This window comes from Pituophis catenifer, unplaced genomic scaffold, assembly GCF_029215685.1.
Source record: "Pituophis catenifer annectens isolate HBS135680 unplaced genomic scaffold, rPitCat1.0.hap2 SCAF_1, whole genome shotgun sequence".
In the NCBI taxonomy this organism is placed as follows: Eukaryota; Metazoa; Chordata; class Lepidosauria; order Squamata; family Colubridae; genus Pituophis; species Pituophis catenifer.
In genome coordinates, this window is record NW_027256881.1 from 221,600,698 (window position 1) to 221,627,262 (window position 26,565).

Genomic DNA, 26,565 nt, shown 5'->3' on the forward strand with positions numbered 1-26,565 from the left:
GACCATCACACCATTCCTACAGTTATGTGATCAAATGTGACTTGGCAGAGTTGGGTGCTTGGCATCCAACGTTTATTTATGACAGTTACAGCACCTTGGAGTCATGCAATCACCATTTGCGACTTTCCCAACCAATTTCCAACACCAAAGTCAATGGGGAAAGTTGGCCTTGCTTAACCATGTGCTTCACTTAACTAGTGCTTCACTTAACAACCATTGCAAAAAAGGTTGTACAATTGTATTACAGCGATTGAGAGATGGGTCTTTATCCTACCTAATTTTGCTGGCTGGGTGTAGCATTCTGGATCAAGCAGGATAGGGCAGAGCAGGCAATATCCTTATCATATTTTAATTACTCCAATGTCCTGTCTTGTGCAACACACTGACCCAGAAACTAACCAGAAAGGCTGGGTTTGCACAGAACTGCTTATTAAATGAAAAGATAACTGGGTTGTGCTTCAGAGACTCACATAACTCAGTCACTGATTACAGTTAAAAAGCAGAAACTTTCCAAAATTCCACAATGTTCCCATTTCTACAATTAATCTACATTTGGGATGGGGCTACCAAAAGTGATCTGGAAAACTGACAATCACTGGAAGACAAGGTGGACAGTAAACTCTTATCGCTTTGTTACCATTTAGTGACCATCTTGATTTGGAAGTGTTTGCCTTTGTCACCAGAAAGTCAACATGATGTGATTATACTGATTGCAAGTAGCCGAGTCTGACTGCAAGAAGATGAAATCTTTTTTTTGGGGGGGAGAGAGGGGTTGTGGGCTTATTCTAGCCTCTCTTCTTCTGGCCTTTAACCCTCTTTATTTATCTGCTTTTAAAGAAGGATAAGCAGTGGGTGTCACTGCCCTGCAATTCTTTCCCGGGCGTTGAGTGGGATCCAGGAAATAAGATGCTACTCAGGCGTTGCAACATCCTGCCTGCATTTACATAAGAGATTAATCTTGATGAGTTTTTAACTTTGCTCAGATGTTTGTGTTTGTTTTCTTTGCGGCAGCCTATTGTGCGCAACCCATTCCGTGTGATTAGCTCACGGTCTCTTGTGCAACCATCTCAAGCGATTGGGTTAATTCAGGTTCCCGAGTTCCACTACTGTAATTAAGGTCTTCAGCCAGTCACAATGCAGCACAACCTCGGGGTTTGAATGACCCACTGACCCGCTAACCCCAAAGCAGCCACCCTTATATTAACTCAGCCTAGGGCAACACACGAACCAACATACTCGTTCCCTTTACAGCCCAATGTGTGGTGGCAAACCTAGGGGAGGGAGGAGGGAATGAGAAAGAGAGAGAATGAGAGAGAGAGAGAGAGGGAGAGAGAATGAGAGAGGGGGGAGAGGGAGGGGGAGGGAGAGAATAAGAGGACCCGGATTGTGGGGGCAATAAGCTGACTTTGTATAAAAAAGAACACCGCTTAGGGGGGCCCAAAAGCCCTACTAAGCAGGTATATACAAAAGTATGAAGGCTATTGCTTAACGCATTGTAAGCCGCCCTGAGTCTCCGGAGAAGGGCGGCATATAAACCGAACCAATCAATCAATCAATCAATCAATCAATCAATAAGAGAGAGAGAATGAGAGAGAGAGGGAGGGGGAGAGAGAAAATGAGAGAGAAAGAGAGAGAGAATGGGAGAGAGAGGGAGGGGGGAGAGAGAAAATGAGAGAGAAAGAGAGAATGAGAGAGAGAATGAGAGAGAGGGGGAGAGGGAGGGGGGAGAGAGAGAGAATGAGAGAATGAGGGAGGAAGGAGGAAGAGAGAGAGAGAGAGAGAGAGAGAGAGAGAGAGAGAGAGAGAGAGAGAGCACCGCCTTCTTGGAAGAACCGCGGGGGGGGCAAGGGGGATGTCTTGCCTTAAGTATTGACCCCCCCCCTCAATTTCGCGAAGTCGGCGCAGCAGGCAGCGGCTCTTCCCGGCGCGCCTTGTTTCTCCGGTGCACTCCCCCTCCCGTTTTTGCCCGCCTCCTCCTCCTCCTCCTCTCCTCCTCCTCTCCTCCTCCTCCCGGAGTCTCTGGGCTGCTGACTCAGCCGGAGGGAAAACTCAAAGGGCGCTCCGCCGCCCGGCTTGCCCGCCTCCCCGAGGATGTCGCCCGGGGGCCCGCTCTCTTCGCAGCTCTTGCTCGAAGCCGCCTGGCTCTGAAAGGGACGCGCGGAGCGGCCGCGGGAGACTTTTCCCGCCAGCGCCGGGAACAAAGCGGAGCGAAGTTGCCCTTGGTTTCCCTTCTCCTCCTCCTCCTCCGCCGGGAACCCCAGTCACCATGACAGCCATAGCAGCGCAAGTAAGTTGGGGAGAGCGGGGGCAGAGGGCCGCGTCCTGGGGGCGGGAGGGGCGCTCTTTGGGACAGGGGAGCGAGGTTTGGGGTGGGGGGGCAGGACAAGGAGGGAGGGGGGTCCCATCCCTGGAAGCCTTGTGTCGGCCGGTCCTTTGTTCTACCTGGTACAATGTTCGCTCTTCGCCCTACAGGCGGAGCGGTTCCTCTGGGACTGGGCGATCGGCGGACTCACCTGTTGCTCTTCGCAAATTTTCTCTCCAAACGCGGAGTGGGTGGAGGGTGGTGGAGGAAGAGAGCCCTCGCGTCCCCAAATCGAAAATCCCGACCGTTGCGTTTTCTCTTTTAGACGGAGGGCTTTCCCTAACCGAGCACTCAAATAGTGGAAAGTGGAAAGTCTTTTTGTCATGCGATTCTGTTCCTCTCCTTGCTCGCCCAGAAGTTGACTTTTAAATCTGCCTTCCGAAATTTTCTATCGCCCAGGGATGACAAATGGCTCGCTTTTTGTTGGCGAGTGGGTTGCACAGCTTGGAGAAGGGTTTTAGGGCTTGGGGAGAAGGGGGTGGAGGTGGGACACAATTGAAGATGGGGCTTCGAGTAAAGAGTGCGGTTCTCTCTCTCTCTCTCTCTCTCTCTCTCTCTCTCTCTCTCTCTCTCTCTCTCTCTTTCTTTCTTTCTTTCTGGTTCCTCACATAGTTCAAACTTTCTGGCCATCCATTAGCTGGGTGACTCTCCCAAAAGTGAACTAAATGAGATTAAAAAAAACCCAGGGTGGGTGTGATGGGAGAAGCTGGCAAAAGAAAGACTAAATTTCACAAAAGGAAAGCAGATCTGCTTGGAAGACAATCTTCCTGGAAGAAACACACACACACACACACACACACACACACACACACACACACACACACACACAAAAGGCAGCTGAGAAAGCTGTTGTTGGTCCATTCTTAACCTCCTCTCCTAGTCACATGACCCAGGGCAGAGCAATTAAGGCGAACAAAAGTAGGCATCCTCTCTTTCAAGATGGAAGGTCATCTGGTTTAGAAAGAAGCATTTACAGCCTGCCCTATTCTTCCCAGGGCTTACATACACTCAAACAAGACAGATGCAGCATGATGGGGTGGGGATGGGGGCAGTAACGCAGATACCATCAATCTACAGTATATGCATCAGCCTGATAATATTTTGAGGGGGATTCAAATAAACACATGCAAATCCAACTAGTGGAGTGAGGAGAGGCATACTATATGCAAAGTGAAATGTTTCCAACACAACAGAAGGTTGGAAAGAAATTGTGTAGAGAGATTCGGGACCCTGTCTATCTGCTCATGTGGAGAATATCCGTCCAAACATTGAACAGAGTTAGACTAAATCTAAGAAGGGAAGCCAACGAAAGACAGTGGAGTTTGAAAATTGGCCAGAGTTGGCCAAAAAGACTGCAAAGAAAAATATTCCGGGGGGGGGGGGGACTGCCTGTGCATCCCTATGGATGATCGTTTGGGTATTTTCACAGATTGAAATTAACTATTGCATTCTAAGACGGTTTTCCTTTTCTCTCTCCTGGTCATGTGAGCAGAGTATCTGCACACACACACACTCATGCAAACATTACACAAACACAGACAAGAGGTAAGAAAGAAATCACACTAACTCAGAGAGATGGAACATGTTACTTCATTATACAGAAGCAAGTACAGATGCCTCCTCTAACTATCGTTGATAAGGAGCTTGGAACAAATTAAATAACTTATGCTCCATATTCTTTCTCTATTTTTTTTTTTAGGGGTGAGGGCATCCAAGAACCAAAGCAACTCAACTTGCTCAACTTCCTTCTTTTTTCTTAGAATGCAATGAGTTGTTTACAAAGATCAGCAAATCTGTCTCTTGCTGGCATGTTGTTCCTGATGTTTCAGCAAAACTAGCTCATACACAGCAAGGCTTGTACAAGAGTGATTTTCAAAACAAAGTGCGCCACAGGAATGACAATTAAGAGAAACGGAAATCTGAGGGAATATTTCTTGGTCAATACTTTTAGAGCTAAATTTCTCAGAAATGGGACAGTGCTGATTAATGTGAGATATATTTCTTTAATCATCTTTAGCATTTATGTATATTAGAGTTTTCAATACCTCTAAATGCAAGGATGATAAATCATTAGTCCTCCAAATATTGCTGACCTTCAGTTCCCAGCATTCCTCATAATTGACCATGATGATTGGGAATTGGGGAAGTTTTAATTGAGCAATATCTGGAGCACTATTGTGTACCCATTTTGCTATAGTGTACTACTTCTTTATTTTCTCATATTTTGTCCAAAGTGAAGTGCACAATCTCTCATCTCTTGTTCTTATTTTTTTGACATACACACACACACACACACACACACACACACACACACACACACACACATTTCTTTCCTTCCTTCCTTCCTTCCTTCCTTCCTTCCTTCCTTCCTTCCTTCCTTCCTTCCTTCCGCCCTCCTTCCCTCCCCCCTCTCTTTCTTTCTTTCTTTCCTTCCTTCCTTCTGTGCAAAGTTTGGTCATTGCCTGCCAATTACTGCTGCTTGTTTCTCTTGGTCTTCTTCTGTCTTCTTTTCATCCACCTATGTCTATCAGATATTTAGCTCACTGAAGGTTTAGAATCTGTTTGGTATCTTCCCTTCAGCCCGTGTTCACATAGCATGTTTAACTGGGTCAAAGAGGGTATTAGGGGGGTCATGTGAACATCATAACACAGTGAAATAAATCTCAGTCAATGTTAATGCCAAGAAGAATTAATTTTTGCTGGAAATAAGTCCCAAGTTGTTCAAAGCCAAACCCCCACTTAGCTATCTGAAGAAGGTAAGAAAAAAAGCAGAAGAGGATAGGATAGATAAGTCCCCACAATTTTTTTAGATGATCATTCACTAAAAAAAAGAAAGAAATCCCCACGATAGTTGGATGACTTCAAAAATGTCCACCACGAGAGCATCCATAATCAAGTGGTGCTAAGCGTGGAGAGAATTGATTGCCAGCTGAGCAGCTGACTCAGAAATGCTATCCATACAGATCTTGCAAAGGTTCCTTATCCTTGGAAAGCCTTCTATTGCTTCATCTCTCCATGCTGATAATTCCAGCACATCTCTTTGTGTCACCATTACTCTACAACTCCATTGATCCTGAAATGAATGAAATGAATTCTCCCTTGGTAACCCTGATGCCAGAAACTATTTAAAAGAAAACCTTCCTCAAACTCCCCTCTCCTGAAAAGCCTTGAGAACTTTCTCTCTCTACCTCAATACTGTTATGTTATAAGCAAAACCACATGACCTGGGGTGGGGTGGGGGTATACCTATTCTTTCTTGCTATTCTGTTTTTCTTCTTTTGGGGGAGGAAGGTTGTTCCCTGGCCTGTCTTAGACTGCAGTCCTTTGGAATTAAAGTGTTTCCAGCCTGTTGCTTGTAAAATATAAGGAATACAGGTAGTCCTCGACTTACAACCGTTTGTTTAGTGAGTGTTCAAAGTTACAATAGCACTGAAAAAAGTGACGTACGAACATTTTTCACACTTACAACCATTGCAGCATCCCCATGGTCATGTGATCAAAATCCAGATGCAACTGGCAGATATGAGGGCTGCGGTGTCCGGGGGTGGTGGTGGTCATGTGATCACCTTTTGTGACCTGCTGCCAAGCAAAGCTGATGGGAAGCCAGATTCATTTAACAACTGTGTTACTAACTTAATCATACATGCAGGGATTCACTTAACAACTGTGGCAAGAAAGGACATAAAATGGGGCAAAACTCAGTATCTGTCTTCCGTAGCCATGGAAATTTGGGGCTCAATTGTGGTCGTAAGTCGAGGACTACCTGTATTACAAAACGAGTACAGTATTACACAGATGAGGGAAAGCAATTGAAAAACAGAGAATGAAGGATTGCTTCTTTGGCTCTGCCAGCGTGCCTTATAACAATGGCTATGGTTTTGTCCCTTATGGTTAACTACGTTTTAATGCCAGATAAACATCAAGAGCTAGCACTGTACAGTAGTCAAAGTGTTGGACGAGAACTAGGGAGGCCCAGATTCTAATATTTTCTAGCCAAAGAAACCTATTGGGTGATTCCGCATCTGCCACTGTCTCTCAGCTCAACCTACCTCACAAGGTAGCTCTTATGGATTAAAAATGAAGATAGTCCTACTGTAAGTGAAATAAATGTACATAGTTGGAGGACACCAACTATGGAGGATGGAAAAGCGGTTGCCCTTGTGCATGCACGAGATAGTCAAAAGAAGCTCTTTCTGGGACTCGGGATGTACTAAGGTTATTTCCACAAGAGGTGAAAGTAGAACCTTGATATTGTTACGACGAGAAAAGCTACAGCAAAGGCAACACATGTCTAATCCTGCAGCATTATTTCCTGTTATTCCCTTTCGGGGGGGTGGGGGGAAGCAGCACACAGACAAAGTGAGTTGGATTGTGCCAACTCCCTTCTTCCCAGTTTTGCCTCTGTTCCATTATTTTTCCTCAAGGATGTAGGAGTAAAGCAAAGGTCCTGCATGAGGCTTTGCAAACCAAATGGGCCAGGCAGATAAAGTCTGTGGGAGTCAAGCGAGAATGTTTGCTTGGGATATTTGTAGCACAATCTTAAGCCAAATAGTGCAATCGAGTTAATCAGAAATGCTTAGGTAAATAGATCTGTGCTATTCACAGAAATTTTAAAAGCCTATTTTGTAATGGGGTGGGGGGATTTCCTGTGAATGTCAAGCATCAGTCTCAACTCTGTTTGCAAAATGCATGCTTCTAGCTGTATCCGCTAGTATTAATAGCTGTATCTTGAGACTTCTTTGAATAGTTTGCCTGTCAGGATGTGTGTACAAAAAAATTCAAAGAAGGAAGCCACATTAAAATGACTGTTTTGGTTTAATTTCCTTGGGAATGACAAATTACAGATAATGTTCTTTATTTCCAAATATTACATTCCTATTGAAAAACTGATGGAACATTTACTAGGGCTTTTATTCTATAGAATTCATGAATTACATCAATATTGTTTATTATGCATTCTTCCCAAGGCACTTTCAGATCAATTGTGTATAAATGGTCTTTAAAGTATATTTAATTGACTTCACTGATGGTATTTATTGGCATGCCAAAAATCACAGTTTGTTCATTGTTTAAAAGAGATCCAGTATGGTAATGTTATACAACCTTCAGGCTGTTTTCAGAAACTTTGCAAGTGGGCAATTTAGATCTTCACTAACAACAACCTGCCCTGCCACCCTAAGGGACAGAGAGAAAGAAAGAATAGTAGAAAGATAAAGAATTAGAAAAGGAAACATCAGAAAGACAATATGCATGAGGGGTCCTTGGTGCTCTGACTTTCGTTGTCTTCTTGTAATGTTTCACTACCCAAAGTAGGTAACATAATTAGTGCACTGTAATGTTACCTAGTTTGGGTAATGAAACATTTGCAAGAAAACAACCAAGCACAGAGAGCACCAAGGATCCCTGAGTTACAGATATTCTCCTTTATCGGTAAAATATGCATGGCCTTTTGGACACTTAGGTGTGTGACTGCACAGCTACTGTCTGTCTTGGTTCCAGCCATCACAGGCACTGTGACTTTGAAAAGATAATCTTGAGGCAATGTAGCTCTTAACGAAAACGGTCTGTTCCACCTGAACTAAATCTATGTTTCTTTTTTCTTTTTCCTGTTCTTTCTTTGGGAATTTCTCCTGAAGACCCAGTGGTTACTTACTCGTAGAAGACCGAAGAAATCATTCTTTGAGACCTTTATCAGGAGCTTAATTATCCTCTGTGTTGCAATTGCCATTGTTCTGTTGTCCATTGCGGTATGCGATGGCCATTGGCTTTTCACAAAAGGAAAACTCTTTGGTCTGTGGCATTTCTGTACCCTTGGAAGCAACAGCACCTTGAAATGCACCATTGATCTCTCTTTGACCAATATCAAAGGGATAAGCATAGGAATGACCTTTATAAGAAGCGTGGTGTCTTTTGCCATTGTTGTTGCAATCTTTGGCCTGGAACTTCTCATGGTCTCTCAAGTCTGCGAAGATATCAATTCAAGGAGAAAATGGTCCATGGGCTCAGTCCTCATTCTTGTCTCATTTCTACTGTCATCGGCTGGAATGGTGAGCTTCTTAATCCTCCTGAGAGACTACATCACGTTCACAAGTTTTACGTTAACCTATTGGTGTGAATTTATTGCAACGTTCCTTTTCTTCCTTAATGGAATCAGTGGACTTCACCTTAACAACCTAACTTTTCCATGGAACAGAGTGAGAAAAAATTAAACATGATGAACCAAATATCCCAAGAATATATTGCAGCTCATTAACGTTCGAGAAAGACACCAAGGGGGGTTGTTTTTGAGGGGAATTGTTTAGTTTGATTTTTTGATTTTTGATTTTTTTGGTAGCATAAGGTAAAAGATTTCCAACAGCTTGCCACTTTCTAGAGGATGTCTCCAAATTAAGTTGATAATGGATGCTGAGTACTGGAAATGGGAAATTATAACCTGTTGGGATTTTAAATAATGCATCTAACCATAGTAATGGAATAGCAAAAAGTAACTTGCTTAATTTAAAACTCAGTTTCTAAGCCTCAACATCCTTAGTCCAGTTACAGTCATTATCTTTTAAGTGTCTCACTGAAATGAATATGACAACCAATCACATTATTTTTATTTGAGTTGGGTGGGAACCAAATTCCATAGCCAAGTAGAATAAGACCTATGCTGTGTAAATGGATTTTGTGCATTTTCATGATTGTGTTCTTCATATCAGTAATTTGTATCACCAGAAATATTTGTACTATGTAGGACATAGGACAGTACCAACTAAAACTTTACTTTCTAATAAACACAAATAATTTGCCTTTCCACATTGTCATATATAAGCCACGATTAAAGTCTGTGCTTTTATCATATATTCTCTGGCAAATATATGATGTATAAACCATGCCAGTACTGTGTGCATTTTCTACCAAAGTAAGATCCTTTACTGCTGAGAAGCAAGCTATCCAACCAACATCTTTTTAAAAGAGGCCTGTGCCACTTTTAATTATTTCATTAAAACAATTTAATGAATGATAATGGAGAGTCAGTCCCTTCCCACAAGCTAGAAATATTTTTTCATAGAGACATCTAAACTCTGTGTATTTCTAACCACAGAGTTTGTAACAAAAAATGCCCAGTTAAATTTACTTCCTGCTTTTCAAAATTACAGAAAAGTAAGTTTTTATCCTTCTAAAAAATACATTCTTTGCTAAGAATATAGGGCCAGGCCGTTATCATAGAAAGCATTTACTTGCACATATATGGTGGTAAAAGTGGAAGGAGGCTTCTGTACGCCTTTCTGGACATATAGCTTATATGATTTCAATCCTAAAACACACCCTGTGGTATGAATGAAATAAATTGTAAATCAGATTTGGTGTAAGTTTAAAGCATGAATTCTCTATTGTTCAGTAATAACTTGAACCCTTTTCTGTATATGTATTTCACAATATTTTACTACAACAATAAGTTTCATAAACTTGGGACAGTTGTTAGCATTTAAAATTGTAAATGTTTGACTCCATCCCTGTGAACTTTCTACTTCTAAATATCCTATATTATTAATCCAAATTGTTCATTATTGTCAACAACAAAAAAGTCAGTAGCCTAAGAAATGCACAGATCAGCTGGCAAATTTTCTATGGAAACCACTGCACTGAATCATTGTTTTTGAGAGAACCAGTGTTATTTCAATAAAGCTGCATGCTTGATTGAATTCTAGGTTCTCTAATCCTTATTTATATTTGTATCTTTACAGCTAACTGAAAGACTATTTAGGAATGCCCTAATTATTCTACTAAGTTTTTCACTAAAACTTTTGTAGAAGTTTCCAAGCCATTTACTTGGAAATAAACTAAAGCCAGTATGTTGGCAGTCTAGCCAAGCTTCCCCAAATCTGGCGGGGTCATATTAAATGCCTAACCCCAACCAGTATTGCATGGACTACTTTGGGCAATGGGAATTGAGGTGCAATATATTAAAAAGGACTCCAAATAGAAAGAGTGCTTAATAATTAACTAGACAGGTTATGATACCAGTAGAATCAATAGATTCACAAGCCACCATATACTTTTATATGTTTACTATGACAAAAAAAAGATACTCCATTTATTGTCCCTTAGAAAGATCTTGGCGTGTCATTCAGCTTGCATTTTTATTATTGCGTCTTATGAGCTGTTAAGATTTTGCACAGTTGAAGAACACAATACATTATACAGTGAAGTATCTCCAGACCTTTCCCAGGGTGAGGGATGACCCTGGAAAATTAGCAAATCGTATCTACCTGTATTGTTTAGTAGTCTGTATAAATTAAATTGTATGAACCTGAAGAAAGAAAGATTTGCTTGATTGGAGTTTTTCATGTTGAGAATATTTTGCAAAATCTATAGTATTTTTCCCCAGTTTAGAGCATTAATTCTCTATTATTGCCTATCTAGAAGTCTATTGTCTTGCTGATTTCATTCAACAGTTTTCCCAACTATCTGATGAAGAAATTTGAAGTCTTCTTGAAAAAAATAATGTGCTAAAGAACCGAACACAAATCTCTGTGGACCTGTCAAAATGATTGACCTTTGCTACAACAAATGTGGAATTCTTCCAGATTTCTTGCATGATATACTGCCAGTGTCTGTCTTTGCTGTTGTATTGTTTAATATATATATTTTTTGCACTGATTATTCCATCCTTTGCCTGGAATTTCAGCTCATTTTCAAAAGGTGGAACACTCTCTTCTCATGGGCTAAATGAATGACCATCATCTTTGCCTTTCAAAAATGATGGTTCTGATTAAATTAGGCCTTCAAAACTATCTAGCTGTAGTACATTAGAGATCAATTTTGAGCTGATGTTCTAAAAGAATTGTAAATACTATTTACCTTGACTCTTTTTTGTCCTATTAAAGGCCATTTGCCAGTAAATTCCAGAGAATGTTTGTTTAGGTGATCTTTATCTTTAATAATAATTGTTTTACTAAGTAAGTTATAACAAGTAAGCTTTTCTAAACTTTAATAATGATTGTTTTACTAAGTAAGTTATAACGTGGGCTTTTCTAAACTCTTTTCTACAAACTATAAAAGGAAATTGGAAGATATCTAGGATCAGAATGTCAAATGTTCAATAAACTACTTTTTAAAATGGTAATTCTAGTCACTTATAAGTGTCACAGCTGGGAGACATATAGCAAATGCATGTGAATATATATGCACACACATATACCCCAGTATATTTGCACTAAATTGTAGAGAAAAGGAACTGGAAAAGGTTCTCCTAGAAATCAGAATTTGAAAATGTTTGTAAAATAGGTTTAAACTGATAATGTCTTTTCTGCACAAACCTACCCAAATTGAAAAAGGGAGGTAACTTAAGAATTTGAAACAGAGTCATTAGATAGATAATGTGTAGAAATGAGATGCAATGTGCTTGGTCATTAGACTATTAAAAACACTCCTGAATGATGTATTTATTCAGAGTGTACCCTAACTTTTCTCTAAACCCAGCATGACTAGATGATTTTTTAAAATAAACCTAAGATTATAGAAACAACTGCCATATTTTACTGCTTTCAGCTTTGCATGGTGTACGTAGTTGTTGGATGGGATGATCCCACAAATGGGGACTGACCTTTAGAAAACAATAGTGATTCAGGAATACTGCATGGTCGGGATATATACCTTCTAGGGATAAATAATTGCCTGAGGATGCTGGCTTCCTTATTCATGCCTCATAGAAATTAATCATCTCTGAATGGCATGAAGTTGAGGAAAGTTGGGGTAAGGTATATTATCCATGGATCAAATCCAGCCAGGAAACTCTTTTCAGACATTAATTATTTAGCTTGAGCTGGTAAATCATGATAATTCACTCGGTTTATAGGTAGTCCTCAATTTACAACCATAATCGGGACCAGAAAATTTGTCATTAAGTGATACACTTATTAAGCGAGATACTATGTCACTGCACCCAATTTTACATCTTTTTGCCATATCCGTTAAGCGAGAGATTACATGATTGCGATTTGGGATCTTCCCTGCCAGTTTCCCCACTCATTTTGTTGGAATTTAGCTGGGGAGGTTGCAAGTATCAGTCACGTGACCCCAAAAAGCTGCAACTGTTGTAAATGTGAGCCAGTTGTCAACTGCTTGAATTGCAATCATGGGGACAGTAACGATTGTAAGTGTGGTGACTGATTGTGAGTCACTTTTTTCAGTACTGTTGTAACTTCAGTCACTAAATCCAATGGTTGTAAGTCAAGGATAGCTTCAAAATGATCATGATAGGCAAGTCAGACATGTCAAAAATGACTTATGGAATATTGATATTAATGGGTATTATTAAGCGCTCTCAGACTTTTTGTCTCCAGCAACTGTACATATTAAAGTATGCATGCTTATATGCACATTCACAAAAAGGTGGGTAGGTGAGAAAGAGAGCACACAAGATGGAAGCATAGCCAGAACTAAATTGACATAGATAACGCTTCTTACCATTATTGCAAAGTTCAATTCAAGACAAAGCTTAAGCATGACAAGGTTGAATTAAGACAAATACCCTAATTTTAACTACTCCAGTAAATCCGTATTATGATCAGGACAGAGAACCATCTAAGCATGCTGGCATGATGTGTGACAGCTCTTCCCCCCATTTCCTGTCTTGGGGTCTATATACTGATATCTCACCTGGGGCTAACAAACAGGTTGTTTTACTTTGAATTTCTGTTCAGGTAGCCACGTATGCCAACATAACTTTCTAACAACAAAACAAGTGTACATGGCATTCCCAGATAACAGTTGATATTAACAGAGCCTAAAGCCACTAATGTTTTTGCAACAAAGGCACCAAAGATAGGGGCATCATAAAGATCCTGTGACAAGAACAGATAGCCAGAGGCCACTCAGAGAGATAAATTTATTTCCTGCCTTTATTATTTCTATAAATATCTTAAGATGACGAACTCACACAATACTCCTTCTATCCCCTTTTCCCAACAACAACAACCCTGTGAAGAAGGTTAGGCTGAGAGAGAGAGAGAATGACTGCTCAAAGTCACCAAGCTGACCTTCATGCTTTAAGGATGCATGAAGCAGCTACCTCAATGAGTTGGTTCTCAAACTTGGCAGCATCCTAAAATGAAAAATTAATTTGTGTGATACCCCCATGAATAAAACTAATAATTTCATTGGCATCACCAGGCTTAATTATACAGTATATTTATAATTGAGAGATATAAGGCTACACAACACAGTTATGTTTGCTATGTATAGCAATTCTCCATTGAGAGCTCATGCAGGTAATTTGAGGAGAAAAGTCCAGAATAACTTTTTGACAGTGTTCCCATTTTGCTTATACATTTTTTTTAAAAAAATGTGTTCTGTCTCTTCTAAATTACTTGAGATCCTCAGTAGAGAGTCTTGGGTCACAGTTGTCAGAACTGTTGACATTACACTTTGGTCATTAACCTACGGGAGAATGGGGTTGATTTATTTTTATGCTTTTACTAAGTAAAACCCTATGAAAGCTAAGCATATACAAGGGGACTGGTTCTCCCACTCCCGTTCTCCCACTCCCATATGCAGATGCAGGAGGTTGGATTAAATGATCTCCAGACATTGTGGGCTATAATCAGGAAAAAAAAATCATAATGGTAAAACTGTTCAGCAATGGATCAGCCAGCTTTGACAGATTTTTCTCTGCTTATTCTAAAAGTTTAATCTGTTCTGCACCATAACAAGATAAAAATCTATACTGACAGTTTTCAACATAGTATAATGTGTGAACTCAATCATAGAAAACCAAAATGGGCAGAATGTAGCTGTAGGCTCTGTGTGAAATGTCTAACTGTTCCAGAAACATCCAAGTATCTTGGACAACAGATCTCATCACCTTGTACATACTGGCTTGAGATAATAATCTAACACACCCAGGGACCACTTGCATAGGGCAAGCTAATTTAGGAGTGAAGAGAGTCCACAAAAGTCATTGTTGGCTCAGAAAAAAAGTTTGTTTTGTTTTGTTTGATTTGATTTGATTTGTATACCGCCCTACTCCCGAAGGACTCAGGGCAGTGAACAGCCACAAGATAAAAACACATAAATACAAAATTTAAAAACAGAATAAAACCGAATTAAATAATTTGGCTGAAGTTGTGGGTGGTTGTTGGTTTTTTGCCTCATATGGCCCAGAAATATTATATTTGTGACTACTATTAAATACAACAGCACTTTCACTGTAGAGATATTTGGCACAGGCAGCGGATAAACTAGAATCAAATTCAATAATATGAAAACACATGCTTAACTTTCACAATAAGATGATTTCCCAAAGCCACAGAACAATACTGGTAACTGTCAATTCAAGCTACTGCCAAAATCAATATTCACTGATGCAACTCATCACAGCAAGCAAAAGTCTGACATGAACTATCTGTACTAGTTTGAACATTGTCCAACCAATGTAAAATAGCTAGAGTTTTAGCAAGTTTACAGTACCTGTCTTATTTTTTGTGAAAAATTCGGAGAAAGAGGAGGAGGAGGAGGAGAAGAAAGGCACTGCAAATGCCACTGATGTGCTAATTATTACAAAGATTTAAGTAGCTAAAAGAGCACTCTTGAAACAGTTTGATAATGAGAAACAGTCAATGGAAAGCAGGGATAAGGAACCCTCCAAATCAGTCCCAAAGGTGCTTTTTCAGGAAGCAACTGGATTTTTCTTGTTTTTTCTTTGAAAACGTTTCATTTCTCATCCAACAAGCTCCTTCAGCTTTGACTGGATGGTGGGGAATTGAAGGATTTATATTCCTTGCAGACAGCTGGTAATTTGCATCCTTTCAGAGAGTCATTGAGGCACTTGGAGGTTTATCTGTGTCCTGAGGGACATAGCCATGTACTTTGACATCAAATAATGTGGAAGTATTAACGGATTTCCAGAGGAAAAAACTGCAGACCACAGGAACCATTTGCACTACTCAGGTGACCTTGAGGACACAGATAAACCTCTAAGTGCTTCAATGACTCAATGATATGTGGACCAATTCAGAATTTTTGGCTCGCTGGGGAATTCTGGGAGTTGAAGTCCACCCATCTTCAAGTGGTAAAGGTTGAAAAATACTGCTCCAGACCTTCCTAGACTCGATTTATTATTAGTACAAGTCAGCATGGCTAATGGTCAGAGATGCTGCAAAATGTAGTACCACAGAACTGGGAAGAGTAATACTGTAGATACATAAAGCCACTTTGATACTTGGCCAATAAAGAATTCTGTTCTGTAGTAGTTAAAATATCAGGTTAGAAACTGGGAGACTGAGTCCTTCCTTAGGCATAAAACCAGCTGGGAAACCTTGAGCCATTTTCTCTCTCTTAGTCCCAGAAAGGACAAACCAGTTCCAAAATCTTGCCAAGAAAACTGCAGGGACTTGTCCAGGCATCATCAGGTGTCAACACTAGTTGAAGGCAAAGAAACACAGATATATGCATGGCACCTCCCAAATTCATTGGAGCTTTGTGAATCTAAAGCAATCTCTCAAATTAGGCTCAGAATACAACAGGAAATCATGTCAGAAAAATGGGCATCTTTCTAATCCAACTTCTGTCTTAGATGAATTGAAGATATACAGCAGTCTCTCACGGAGTGAATTGTTTTTAGCTAGCTTCCAAGTGGCAGCCCCAAGTCCCACAGAGCCACAATCAGCTCTCAAGAGGAAGTTGTAAAGGCCTTTTGTGGCAGCTGAATTGCCAAGACTTCCAAACAGCAAACTCAAATGTCCATATACAATGCCTAAAAAAATCCCTCAATTTAATTGTGGGCATGGGCTCCATACCAAAGAAATATCTTTTCTCTCTGCCAAAAAAATGTACACTCTATCATGTTCACACAATGCAACACTTACCGAAGATATATAACCAGTTTCTAAGTCAGAGTCATAAAGAAAATGGCAATACTGTTCAGAATCCTCACTCCAATAAAGAACCAAACAGAGAAGAGAAGGTACACTCTTTTGAAATGATAGATTCCAAAGAACAAAACCAGCAAGTTGAGAGGGATGTGTTGTGGTCCGCCAACAGCCTGTGGAGCTGGCAGCGGAGTCAGACAGCGATGAGGCTGAGGAAGAACATGGCCCAGTCCTGGAGGCTGGGGAAGGCCCGGATGAGGGCTCTGTGTCAGAGGCAGGAATGGGGCTAGGGCCATCGGGGAGTGATGTGCAAACTCCGGAGCCTCCAGAGGCTGACAGTAAAGAGGCAGAGGAACAGGAGGAGCCTGTTCCTAATGCACGTATGAGAAGAGCTGCCAGAAGGCAAGAGCAGCTAAAGCAAAGAGGATGACTTGAGAGTAGGACCAAGAGATGATTGGCCTCTCCCATAAGGCTTAAAAGACCAGCAACAGTTCTTAGGCTCTCTGTCGGAAAACAACGTTGATAGACTTGTTCTTGTCTTGCTGCACTTATCTCTGGTTGGCATCTTCTGCTTCTGAACTTTTGCCAAGAGAAGCCTTTGGCAGTTTGCCTAATTATACCAAGGTTGGTGATTAGACTGAAGAATTTGTCTTATGAAGAATTTGGTTTGATTTAGTTTGGACTATGCTTAGAATGAGTTAATTCTCAGCTGTTCTAATAAAGTCTGTTTGTTTTGGAACTGTTTGCGTCTAATACTACTTACTTGGGCCTGGGTCACAACAGGATGAGCCTTCTATTTGGAAATTATTTTTCACACATCATCTTTTCAAAATAATCCACATGATAGCAAGGTCAGGCCCATAGCCTAAGTCAGTCTCCAGGTAGAACTAACAACTAGCTTTTAAGTCCTGAACCACAATGCCCGATTAGGTAATGCAAGTTTCCTCTGAGTTTTAGCATGTCCTCGTGTGCCCTGGAAACATTTACAGTTTACTCAGAATTGGGTGAGAAGGTCGCCTTTCCTCCTGAGAACCAGGCTTTGTCAGCTGCAAGACTTGAGTGAGCCCGCTTACTTCATTCGGAAACAAAGAGCTGTGGTGCTTATGAGTACCGAGATGCTTCCTTAAATGCCACTGCCACCATTTTCTGTGAAGTTCCTGCCGGACCTGAACAAAAAGTTTCAGTTTAGTAAGAAGGCTCGTGGTTTTCTTAAGAGAAAGGGGACGTCCTCTCCCTCTCCAACATAGGGGATCAACCTTTGCAGTCAATAACAAGGATAAATCAGTCTCAAGTCAAGCAATATCCTGCCCTGATGGTATGTGGTTAGCCATTACTTGCCTGCAGAGGAAGGAAGCAAAGCCAAAATGTGGGCAGGGACTAACGGTGAGATTCAAGTAATTTAACAACCAGTTCTCTGCCCTAGTTATTTCTTTCAACAACCAGTTTGCCAAACTGCTCAGAAAGTTAACAACCGGTTCTCCTGAAGTGGTGCAAACTGGCTGAATCCCACCACTAGCAGGGACAATCAATTGTAGTAGACAATCATGGGTATACAAGTAGAAAAGGAGAAAGGAAGATCAGAAAGGCTAATAAATGGACAAACGTGGTGAAGAAACAAAAAGAAGAATGGGCTGAGGTAACAAGAGAAATGACATTGCATTGTAAAGATTTTAAAGACTTGATAATCCAGGACCCATTGAATCATCCTTTCAGAGATACTTTCTTATTTAAGCAGATATGGAATGATCACAGGTAGGGCAAAAAAAAACAACAGTGGGAATGGAAGGGACTTCCAATTTCCTGCTGGCTTCCCCATTGATATTGCTTCTAAGAAGCTGGCAGGGGGTATCAGAAATCATTCCTTCTCTTCCTCCTTGGCTGACCCTTAGAACTGCCTGCCACATTTGGGGGGGGGGAGAAATAAAGAGATTTGTGGACTGATAGAAAAATGGCACCCTTGCTTCTCATTCTGTTCCCAAGGGCCCCCTTGCTCCAGGGAGGAAGAAGGCATACCCATCAACTGCTGGAGACCCCAAACTAGCCCTACTTGCCAGCAGGCATCCAAATTGCTCCCTCACCCCTCCCATATTGTCCATCATTATTAAGAGATTTGAGATTCTTTCCCCACCTCTTTTGATTTTTTGTGCTGATCTTTTTACCATGGTTGTTGCATACCTTTCAAGGCTATCTTTGTACTCTTCTAAATATGTCTCCTAAAACTTCACTAGTCTGTTTCTTCCTGTTCTACATAACACTCTTTCTCCACCCAGACATACCAAGAAAAAAAACAAAGATCAAGACTATTCTGGATGCTGAAAGACAAAGCTAAAATCTTCTAGGAAGATCTCTTAAGAACTTCCCCTAATTCTAATATTCCTCTTTTCCTCCCTGCTTCCCTTAGGTTCCCTCATAAGGTACATTACCTAGTAAGACAGTCTGGCGATTCAACCAAACCGATCCAAGTTCTGCTTTTAGGAGGGGGGTATGAGGCGAGAACTCCAGCAAATGAGAAAACAAAGTGTCCCCAAGCCCCCCCTCCCAGAGTTTCAAGGATGGTTTGACCATTTGATCATTAAGAGCCATGGTGGCACAGTGATTAGAATGCAGTATTGCAGGCTAATTCTGCCAACTGTCAGTAGTTTGATCCTGACCAACTCAATATGCTGACTCTGGTAACCGCTTAGAGAGGGGTGTAAACAGTGGTGGGATTCAAGTAATTTAACAACCGGTTCTCTGCCCTAATGACTTCTTCCAACAACCAGTTCACCAAACTGCTCAGAAAGTTAACAACCGGTTCTCCCGAAGTGGTGCGAACTGGCTGAATCCCACCACTGGGTGTAAAGTACTATGAAGCGTAAGGTGACCAGACGTCCCGCTTTTGGTGGGACAGTCCCGCTTTTGAGCAATTTGTCCCACGTCCCGCGGCGTTTCAAAAAAGTCCCGATTTTTCTTGAGCCCCAGCTGATGGCTAGAAGAAAAAAAAACTGTTTAAACTCTTGCCCGGGGCTTCAAAGGGCCGCCCTACAGGCAATCAGTGTAAAGCAGTTTTTTTTTCCCCTAGCTAAGCTTCAGAAACGAAACCGAAACCAGGGTCTTTGGTGCAGCGTGACAAAATGAGGCAGAGAGAGATTTATTTTTATTTTTATTTTTCCTCCCCAAAAAAGGTAGGTGAAAAACTGCAAACAATGGGAAATTTAGGAGGAGAGTTCAAGATTTTAAAACACAAAGGAAAAAAAGCTGTATTTAACTAGGGAATTGTAATAATTGAGATACTATTAATTGTATATTGTGTTGAAAGCAGAAATGGTTAAGTTGTGGTTCGGAGGAATATATGGGAGAAATTATTTGGTTTATTATTATTGGTAAATATAATTAATTGATTTGTAAGAAATTGGATTGCATGGAAATAATTGGAATATTCATGTTCATATTGATTAATATACAAAAAAGATAGTTTTATAACTAATTGATTTATATTAAAATGTTGAATTTGTATTAAACAACTGTATTACATAATTAAACAATGTGAGGATGGATATAAAAATAGATGACAATGGGAAGGGGTATAATATAGAATAGAAGGGAAAAATTGAATTTGATTAAGATTAGAGATGAGGATGAAGGGTAATATTGGTTTTTTTAAAAAATAGATGAGGAATAAATATGGCAAAAAGGAAATATAGAAATTGTAAATTTAATTGAAATGACTAAACGCTGTTTAAATTTGTGAACCAGCCAAATATTCTGTTCAAAGAAAATACATTATATGTTTGTATGTGTGTTTCTAATTATTGCTATTTATTCATATTTGTTCTCTTTTATTCTTTAAAGTTTAACAATTCATTCTTTATCTTAATATCTTTATATTTGCTTGGGGTTGGCTTTCTTCCCTTTCATCTTTTTTATTGTACAGCAATCTTTCTCCTCAAACCTACCACCTCTCTCTTTTCTTTCCTTCTTACTTTCTCTTCCCCCCACCCTCTTTTTCTCCTCCCTACTTCCTCTTTCTTTCTCCTTCTCCTCCTCTCTTCCTCCCTCTCTTACCCTCACTCCTACTCTAATTTCCATTCCTTCATCCCTCTCTATTGCTGTAATCCTTTAATGCATATGGACTACTCAGAGGGCTGAAAAAGTTATTTTTGACTGGTCCTCACACTTTTGACCAGTCCTCGAACTTATGACTGTCCTCACATTTTACATTTTTGCCCTATCTTGTCATCATGGTGAAGAGAAGCAGTTGTGAAATGAGTGACATGGTTGTTAAGAATGCTGCATGGGCATAAATGTGAGGATGGTCATAAGTGTGAGGACCAGTCAAAAGTGCGAGGACCTGTCAGAAATGACTTTTTTCAGCTCTCTGGTTAGTCCTTTTGTGCATATGGACTACTCAGAGGGCTGAAAAAGTTATTTTTGACTGGTCCTCACACTTTTGACCAGTCCTCGAACTTACGACTGTCCTCACATTTTACATTTTTGCCCTATCTTGTCACCATGTTGAAGAGAAGCAGTTGTGAAATGAGTGACATGGTTGTTAAGAATGCTGCACGGGCATAAATGTGAGGATGGTCATAAGTGTGAGGACCAGTCAAAAGTGCGAGGACCTGTCAGAAATGACTTTTTTCAGCTCTCTGGTTAGTCCTTTTGTGCATATGGACTACTCAGAGGGCTGAAAAAGTTATTTTTGACTGGTCCTCACACTTTTGACCAGTCCTCGAACTTACGACTGTCCTCACATTTTACATTTTTGCCCTATCTTGTCACCATGTTGAAGAGAAGCAGTTGTGAAATGAGTGACATGGTTGTTAAGAATGCTGCACGGGCATAAATGTGAGGATGGTCATAAGTGTGAGGACCAGTCAAAAGTGCGAGGACCTGTCAGAAATGACTTTTTTCAGCCCTCTGGTTAGTCCTTTTGTGCATATGGACTACTCAGAGGGCTGAAAAAGTTATTTTTGACTGGTCCTCACACTTTTGACCAGTCCTCGAACTTACGACTGTCTTCACATTTTACATTTTTGCCCTATCTTGTCACCTTGTTGAAGAGAAGCAGTTGTGAAATGAGTGACATGGTTGTTAAGAATGCTGCACGGGCATAAATGTGAGGATGGTCATAAGTGTGAGGACCAGTCAAAAGTGTGAGGACCTGTCAGAAATGACTTTTCAGCCCTCTGAATAGTCCCTATACACATAGCCATGGCCACCCGGTCACATGACCAGGTAGCCACGCCCACCCAGTCACATGGCCTCCAAGCCACGCCCACACAATAAGCCACGCCCACAATGGTGTCCTTCTTACCAATGTTAAAATCTGTTCTCCTTACCCTATAGACATAGCCATGGCCACCCAGTCACATGACCAGCTAGCCACGCCCACAAAATAAGCCACGCCCACAATGTCCCTCTTTACCAATGTTAAAATCTGGTCACCTTAATGAAGCGGTATATAAGTCTAAGTGCTATTGCTATTTCTCTTGTGTGCTGCAGATGGCTGGAATTAAATCAGCAAAGCTACCCCCAGCACAAAGGCTTTTGTGAGAATATAGCTGATTTCAAAGGCAGGCAGAAGCCTCTGTGGAAGTCCCCACAGCTCCTCCCTGGATTCTTGGCTTCCTGATCTAAAAGATTTGCATAGAAATATTCCCCCACCCTACCCCAATTTCTTCCTCAAGAGACACCAGTCAGCAAGGGAGATGCTTGTACAGCAAAAGCTGGGGCATAATTCCATATCCCAATCATGGTTACTGTACCTAAACATTCTTCTGGTTTGAGGAAAAAAGTTTCTTTCCCATCAACTGGAATGACAATGATTTATCAAGCACTTTAAGGAGGGGCAGCACAAGAAAGGAGAAAAGAAAAGAAAAGAAAATAGAGGGAGTCCAACTGGTGCAAGAATCCCTCCATCCAATTTGCAACTGGAAGAAAGGACAGATCTGAATAAAAAAAAAATCAGTAGCCTGCAGTGGAGTCAGGGGTGGGCTTCAAAAATTTTAGCAAGGGGTTCTCTGCCCAGTTGCTGGGTGGGTGTGGCCATGGTGGGTGTGGCCTAGTTGGCCTCCTGCACCACAGTGGGGGGGAAGCATTTTTGCCCTCCCTGGGCTCTGGAGGCTTTCTTTGAGCTTCCGGGAGGGCAAAAACGGCCTCCCCAGGCTCCGGAGGCCCTCTGAAGGCTGGAAACGGGCCTGTTTCTGGCCTTCCCAAACTTCCGGTAGGCCTGTTTTTCACCCTCCCCGAACTTCTGTGCACAGCCTGCACTTACCTGCATCCAAAACATGCCGCGTGGGGACTCCTGGGAGGGGTGAGGGGGCGGGGCCAGCCAGGAGTGGGATTTGGGGGTTTTCCAAACTGCACAGAATCTTAGCTCGAGGTTCTCCTGAACCCCTGCAAACCTCCAGCTGCCCACCCCTGAGTGGAGACCATTAAGAAAGATGGCCTTTGAAAAGGCATTAGCTACATATTCCTAATGTGGTCCAAAAGAGCAGTAGAGTCACTTTTTTCCCCAACTAGAACAGGAACTTACCAAGTTTGCAGGTGACACAAAACACATTAAAAACACACACACACACAAAATGCCAACAAAAGTCCTGAACCCTGCTGGGTCATCTGGAATTTTGAAAGTATCTTAGGGCATTTTCACAAAACGACTTTGGTGGTGGGAGCAATAGTAACTCTAAGACCAAGAATAAACTGATCGCGTCATTAATCACCACCTCTACTCCCTTAAGATCACTATCATTTCCATTTATTTCTTTTTCTTGGGCAAGTGAGCTCTCCTTATCCCTGACTGATTTTATTTTCTGAAGCTATTTTGGGATATGTGTGGGACTTGAAAGTAAAATAAAGCTGATGTTTGAGATAAACACTTCAGTTTGCAATATACTAGCCTCCCATTTATTCTGTTTATTAGAAGGGTCAAAATCAATAATATAAAAATTAGGTGAAACATGGAGCCCAAGAGGCATGCTGATAGCAATAGCAATAGCACTTAGTAATAGCAATAGCACTTATATGCCACTTTACACTGCTTTACAGCCCTCTCTAAGCGGTTTACAGTTTCAGCATATTGCCCCCAACAACAATCTGGGTCGTCAGTTTACCGACCTCGGAAGGATAGAAGGCTGAGTCGATCTTCAGCCTGAGGGACTCAAACTGCCGAACTGCCGGCAGCCAGCAGTCTGCAGAAGTAGCCTGCAGTAATGCATTCTAACCACTGCCCAACACCGTTCTTGATGCCCAGGGATACCATGTTGGTAACCCACTATTTAATGCCATGGGTGAACAAGGACTTAAACTAGTTTCATAAGGATTCCTTGCTCCTATTTTTAAAAGTTAGATGCTGCCATTGCCTGGATTAGTAGCTTTGTTGCATGTTCTCCATTTATGAGAATGATAAACAGATAAGAATAAAATGTTCAAAATTACATAGGGTGAAGCTAAATGTATTTGCAGTAATGGCTATATATTACATGATCTATCTCAGTATCGGGAATAGCATACTCCTTACTGCTGATTGAAGGGGAACTTATGGTGAAAAGTGCTATTGTTCTCCAGCCCTGCATTTGGTGGGCTGCCATGGGAAACAGGATGCTGGGTTAGACAAACGTTTGATCTTATCCAGCAGGATTCATGACTAAATCTCAGTCCATGGGAAGCTCACCTCTCCATTAAGAAAACAGTAAAGCACAGCCACAGCCAAACCCTGAAACAAAACAAGCAAATTATTCATTATGAAATACACAATAGCAAATGGCAGTCTGCCATTCCAGAAGGAAGATGGAATGTCATTTAAAAAAAAAAAAATCACACTGAAATGTGATGCAGGTGGCAAAATGGAGATTACTTTGCAGCTTCGATGGTTCCAAAGACCAAGGCTGAGGATGGGATGTTTACTTTAGGCTGAACCTGCAGCATCCTACATGTTCTATTTACAAAATGCCTTTACCAATTATGCTAGTAAACTCATTAGGAGCTTTGAAACAAAAACAGCATGAAATAGTTTGATGCAGAAGATAGGAGTTACACCAGAGTGTGAACTTGTTAACAAGGTAGGCCAGCCTCCCCCCACAACATACACCATTCTAGAAGTTGTAACCCTAACACATTTAAGGGTTACCAGCTTGGGGAAGGTGGCTTCACTACTTTTGTGCTTACGTGCATTCTCTGAGATCCTAATTTAAGTATCTAAGGAATTTTTCATCAGAGGAACTAACCCCTCTTACCTGGAAAGATCCTAGGGCTTTTTCAAACAGAGCTTGAACTTCCATGGTGCCATTTGTGGTATCAAAAGGGAAAAAAGCAAAAAGAATGTAATGGATTCCAAAGAGAGGGATGAGCACCAATGTTGATTTAGCAAGCCTCCTAGGAGCAAGGAAAGAGAGAATGACAATAATGGTGATGATGGTGATGGTGATGGTGATGGTGATGATGATGATGATGATGATGATAATAATAATAATAATAACAACAACAACATCATCATCATCATTGTCATCTGGTACCATGTCCAAGAATTTTATAAGAGACATCAACAAATTGCAGCTTCCTGCAATAACATCAGTGGAACTGCAAAAAATTGCGCTACTTGGAACACCGTACATCTTAAGAAGGTACTAGGTTGATACCAAGGACGCTGGCAGCAACCTGTATCAACCATTAGTACCAGTCAATGGTATTTATGATGCATTTTTGAATGTTCAGTTGACTGAGTTTCATGTTTAATGAATAAAGTATATAATAATAATATTATAAATAATTATTATTATTATTATTATTATTATTATTATTTAACATTAAGAAATTGCAGCTTCCTGCAATAACACCAGCAGAACTGCAAAAAACTTCACTACTCAGAACATCATATATTTTAAGAAGATACTTGGTTGATACCTAGGACACTGGCAGCAACCCATATCAACCAATAGCACCGGTCAATGGTATTTGTGACACATTTTAAAATGTCCAGTTGACTGAGTTTCATGTTTAATGAATAAAAGAGATGATGATGATGAGAATAATAATATATTTTTTTAAAAAAGAGGGCCAGTTTAATATTGGCTTTTGGATGCAGATAGGTCTATGCTAGCTGGGGTCATCTCAATGTGTTACATTGCCACTTAGAAGTTATGGAAACCTTGTCTTCCCTGAATAACCTCTTTTCCTGTTTCCCCCAAAGATGTTGACAGGGTGGGTTCATCCTCTCCTACAGTGTTATGATATACACTTGACTTTTAGCAAGAGTTGAGGTTCTCTGTTACATAGCTGGAACTCTGCAACTTGTTCTATTCTCTGCTCCTAATAACATAGGTGAGCATAAAAACAGATGCCTTAAATAAAAACATAGATAAGTTTAGTACCCTTCACTGTAATGGGGCAATCATCCTTGAGGCAGCTTTCTAGACAGATCCATGACATGCAAACAAAGAAAACCTTCGCCCCCTGGTCATTTTGTTTGCTGTTGCATTTATTTGTGAGGCTGTTTAAAGAAGCCTCCTTACTTGTATTGACTGGAGTCCTTGCCTCTTCCATCTGGCCATCGCAGTTTGTTCATCAGAATCCTTATAATATTAACAAATAGAATGAAATTGATCTACAAAACAAGGAAGCACAAGTGAGATGGAGGTAGTTCTTCACCACACTCACCTCATTCCTCCACCAGCATTTTGTTACATCTTCTCGGATCACCCATTCATTGTTGAGCATACAAGCTTTATCCTAGGTAACACTAATAATCTCAGCACTACAACGTACATCGCTATAACTTGGTAGTGGGGAAATAGACAAGCGTTTATCTGGGAAATTAGCTGTGAAGTAGACTTACTACAATAGAAGCCACCACCGGGCCTTGAATGAGCCACAGGGCATATGTAAGATGCATATCCCAGCACCTGGAAAAACAACAAACAAACAAACCTGCAATTGTCGAATGAATAATAGGTTGTCATTTAGAAAAACCGGTGGATGAACATCCTAGAAAACTCTGTGCTGAGAGAAATATTTCATGGAAGAATGTAACCATCAGGTATTTCTTACCATCTATCACATTATAGAAATTTACGGCAGGCACATATAATTATTAGAAAAGAGGGCACATTGGGAGGGTGAAGCAGAGGGACAATCTTGTTTGGACTTGAGAGCTTAGTTTTAAGGAAGTTTTGAAAAGTTCAGATGAACTCAGGAACTTGCAGTGATGCAGCAAAGCAAGGAATCATTACACTACCCAAGCTTTTCACTTTTCTGTTGCTTGGTAGAGCTAAAGGCTGATTCACACAGGCACACATACAGGTAGATCACAAATTAGTATGAATTCAAATAGTGCAATATTCAATTTTCAATTTTAGTGCAAATTGTAAA

General features: G+C 40.8%; 2 protein-coding genes across 2 annotated transcripts in view; one reads left to right on the forward strand and one right to left on the reverse strand.

The window, feature by feature from the left end:
- Positions 1–2,210: 2,210 nt before the first annotated feature.
- Positions 2,211–8,571, forward strand: TMEM37 (transmembrane protein 37). The gene is made up of 2 exons (XM_070957056.1): positions 2,211–2,287; positions 7,999–8,571. The coding sequence occupies exons 1-2, from the start codon at positions 2,267–2,269 to the stop codon at positions 8,569–8,571; spliced, it is 594 nt and encodes a 197-aa protein (XP_070813157.1). The 5' UTR covers positions 2,211–2,266.
- An 8,630-nt stretch (positions 8,572–17,201) lies between these two features.
- SCTR (secretin receptor) overlaps positions 17,202–26,565 on the reverse strand; it is a 30,140-nt gene continuing 20,776 nt past the window's right edge. The window contains exons 9-13 of the mRNA XM_070957062.1: positions 26,033–26,099; positions 25,710–25,801; positions 24,435–24,573; positions 23,873–23,914; positions 17,202–17,384 (exon numbers count right to left, since the gene is read on the reverse strand). Of these exons, the coding sequence (XP_070813163.1) occupies positions 17,202–17,384; positions 23,873–23,914; positions 24,435–24,573; positions 25,710–25,801; positions 26,033–26,099 (523 nt within the window). The remainder of the gene's footprint in view (positions 17,385–23,872; positions 23,915–24,434; positions 24,574–25,709; positions 25,802–26,032; positions 26,100–26,565) is intronic.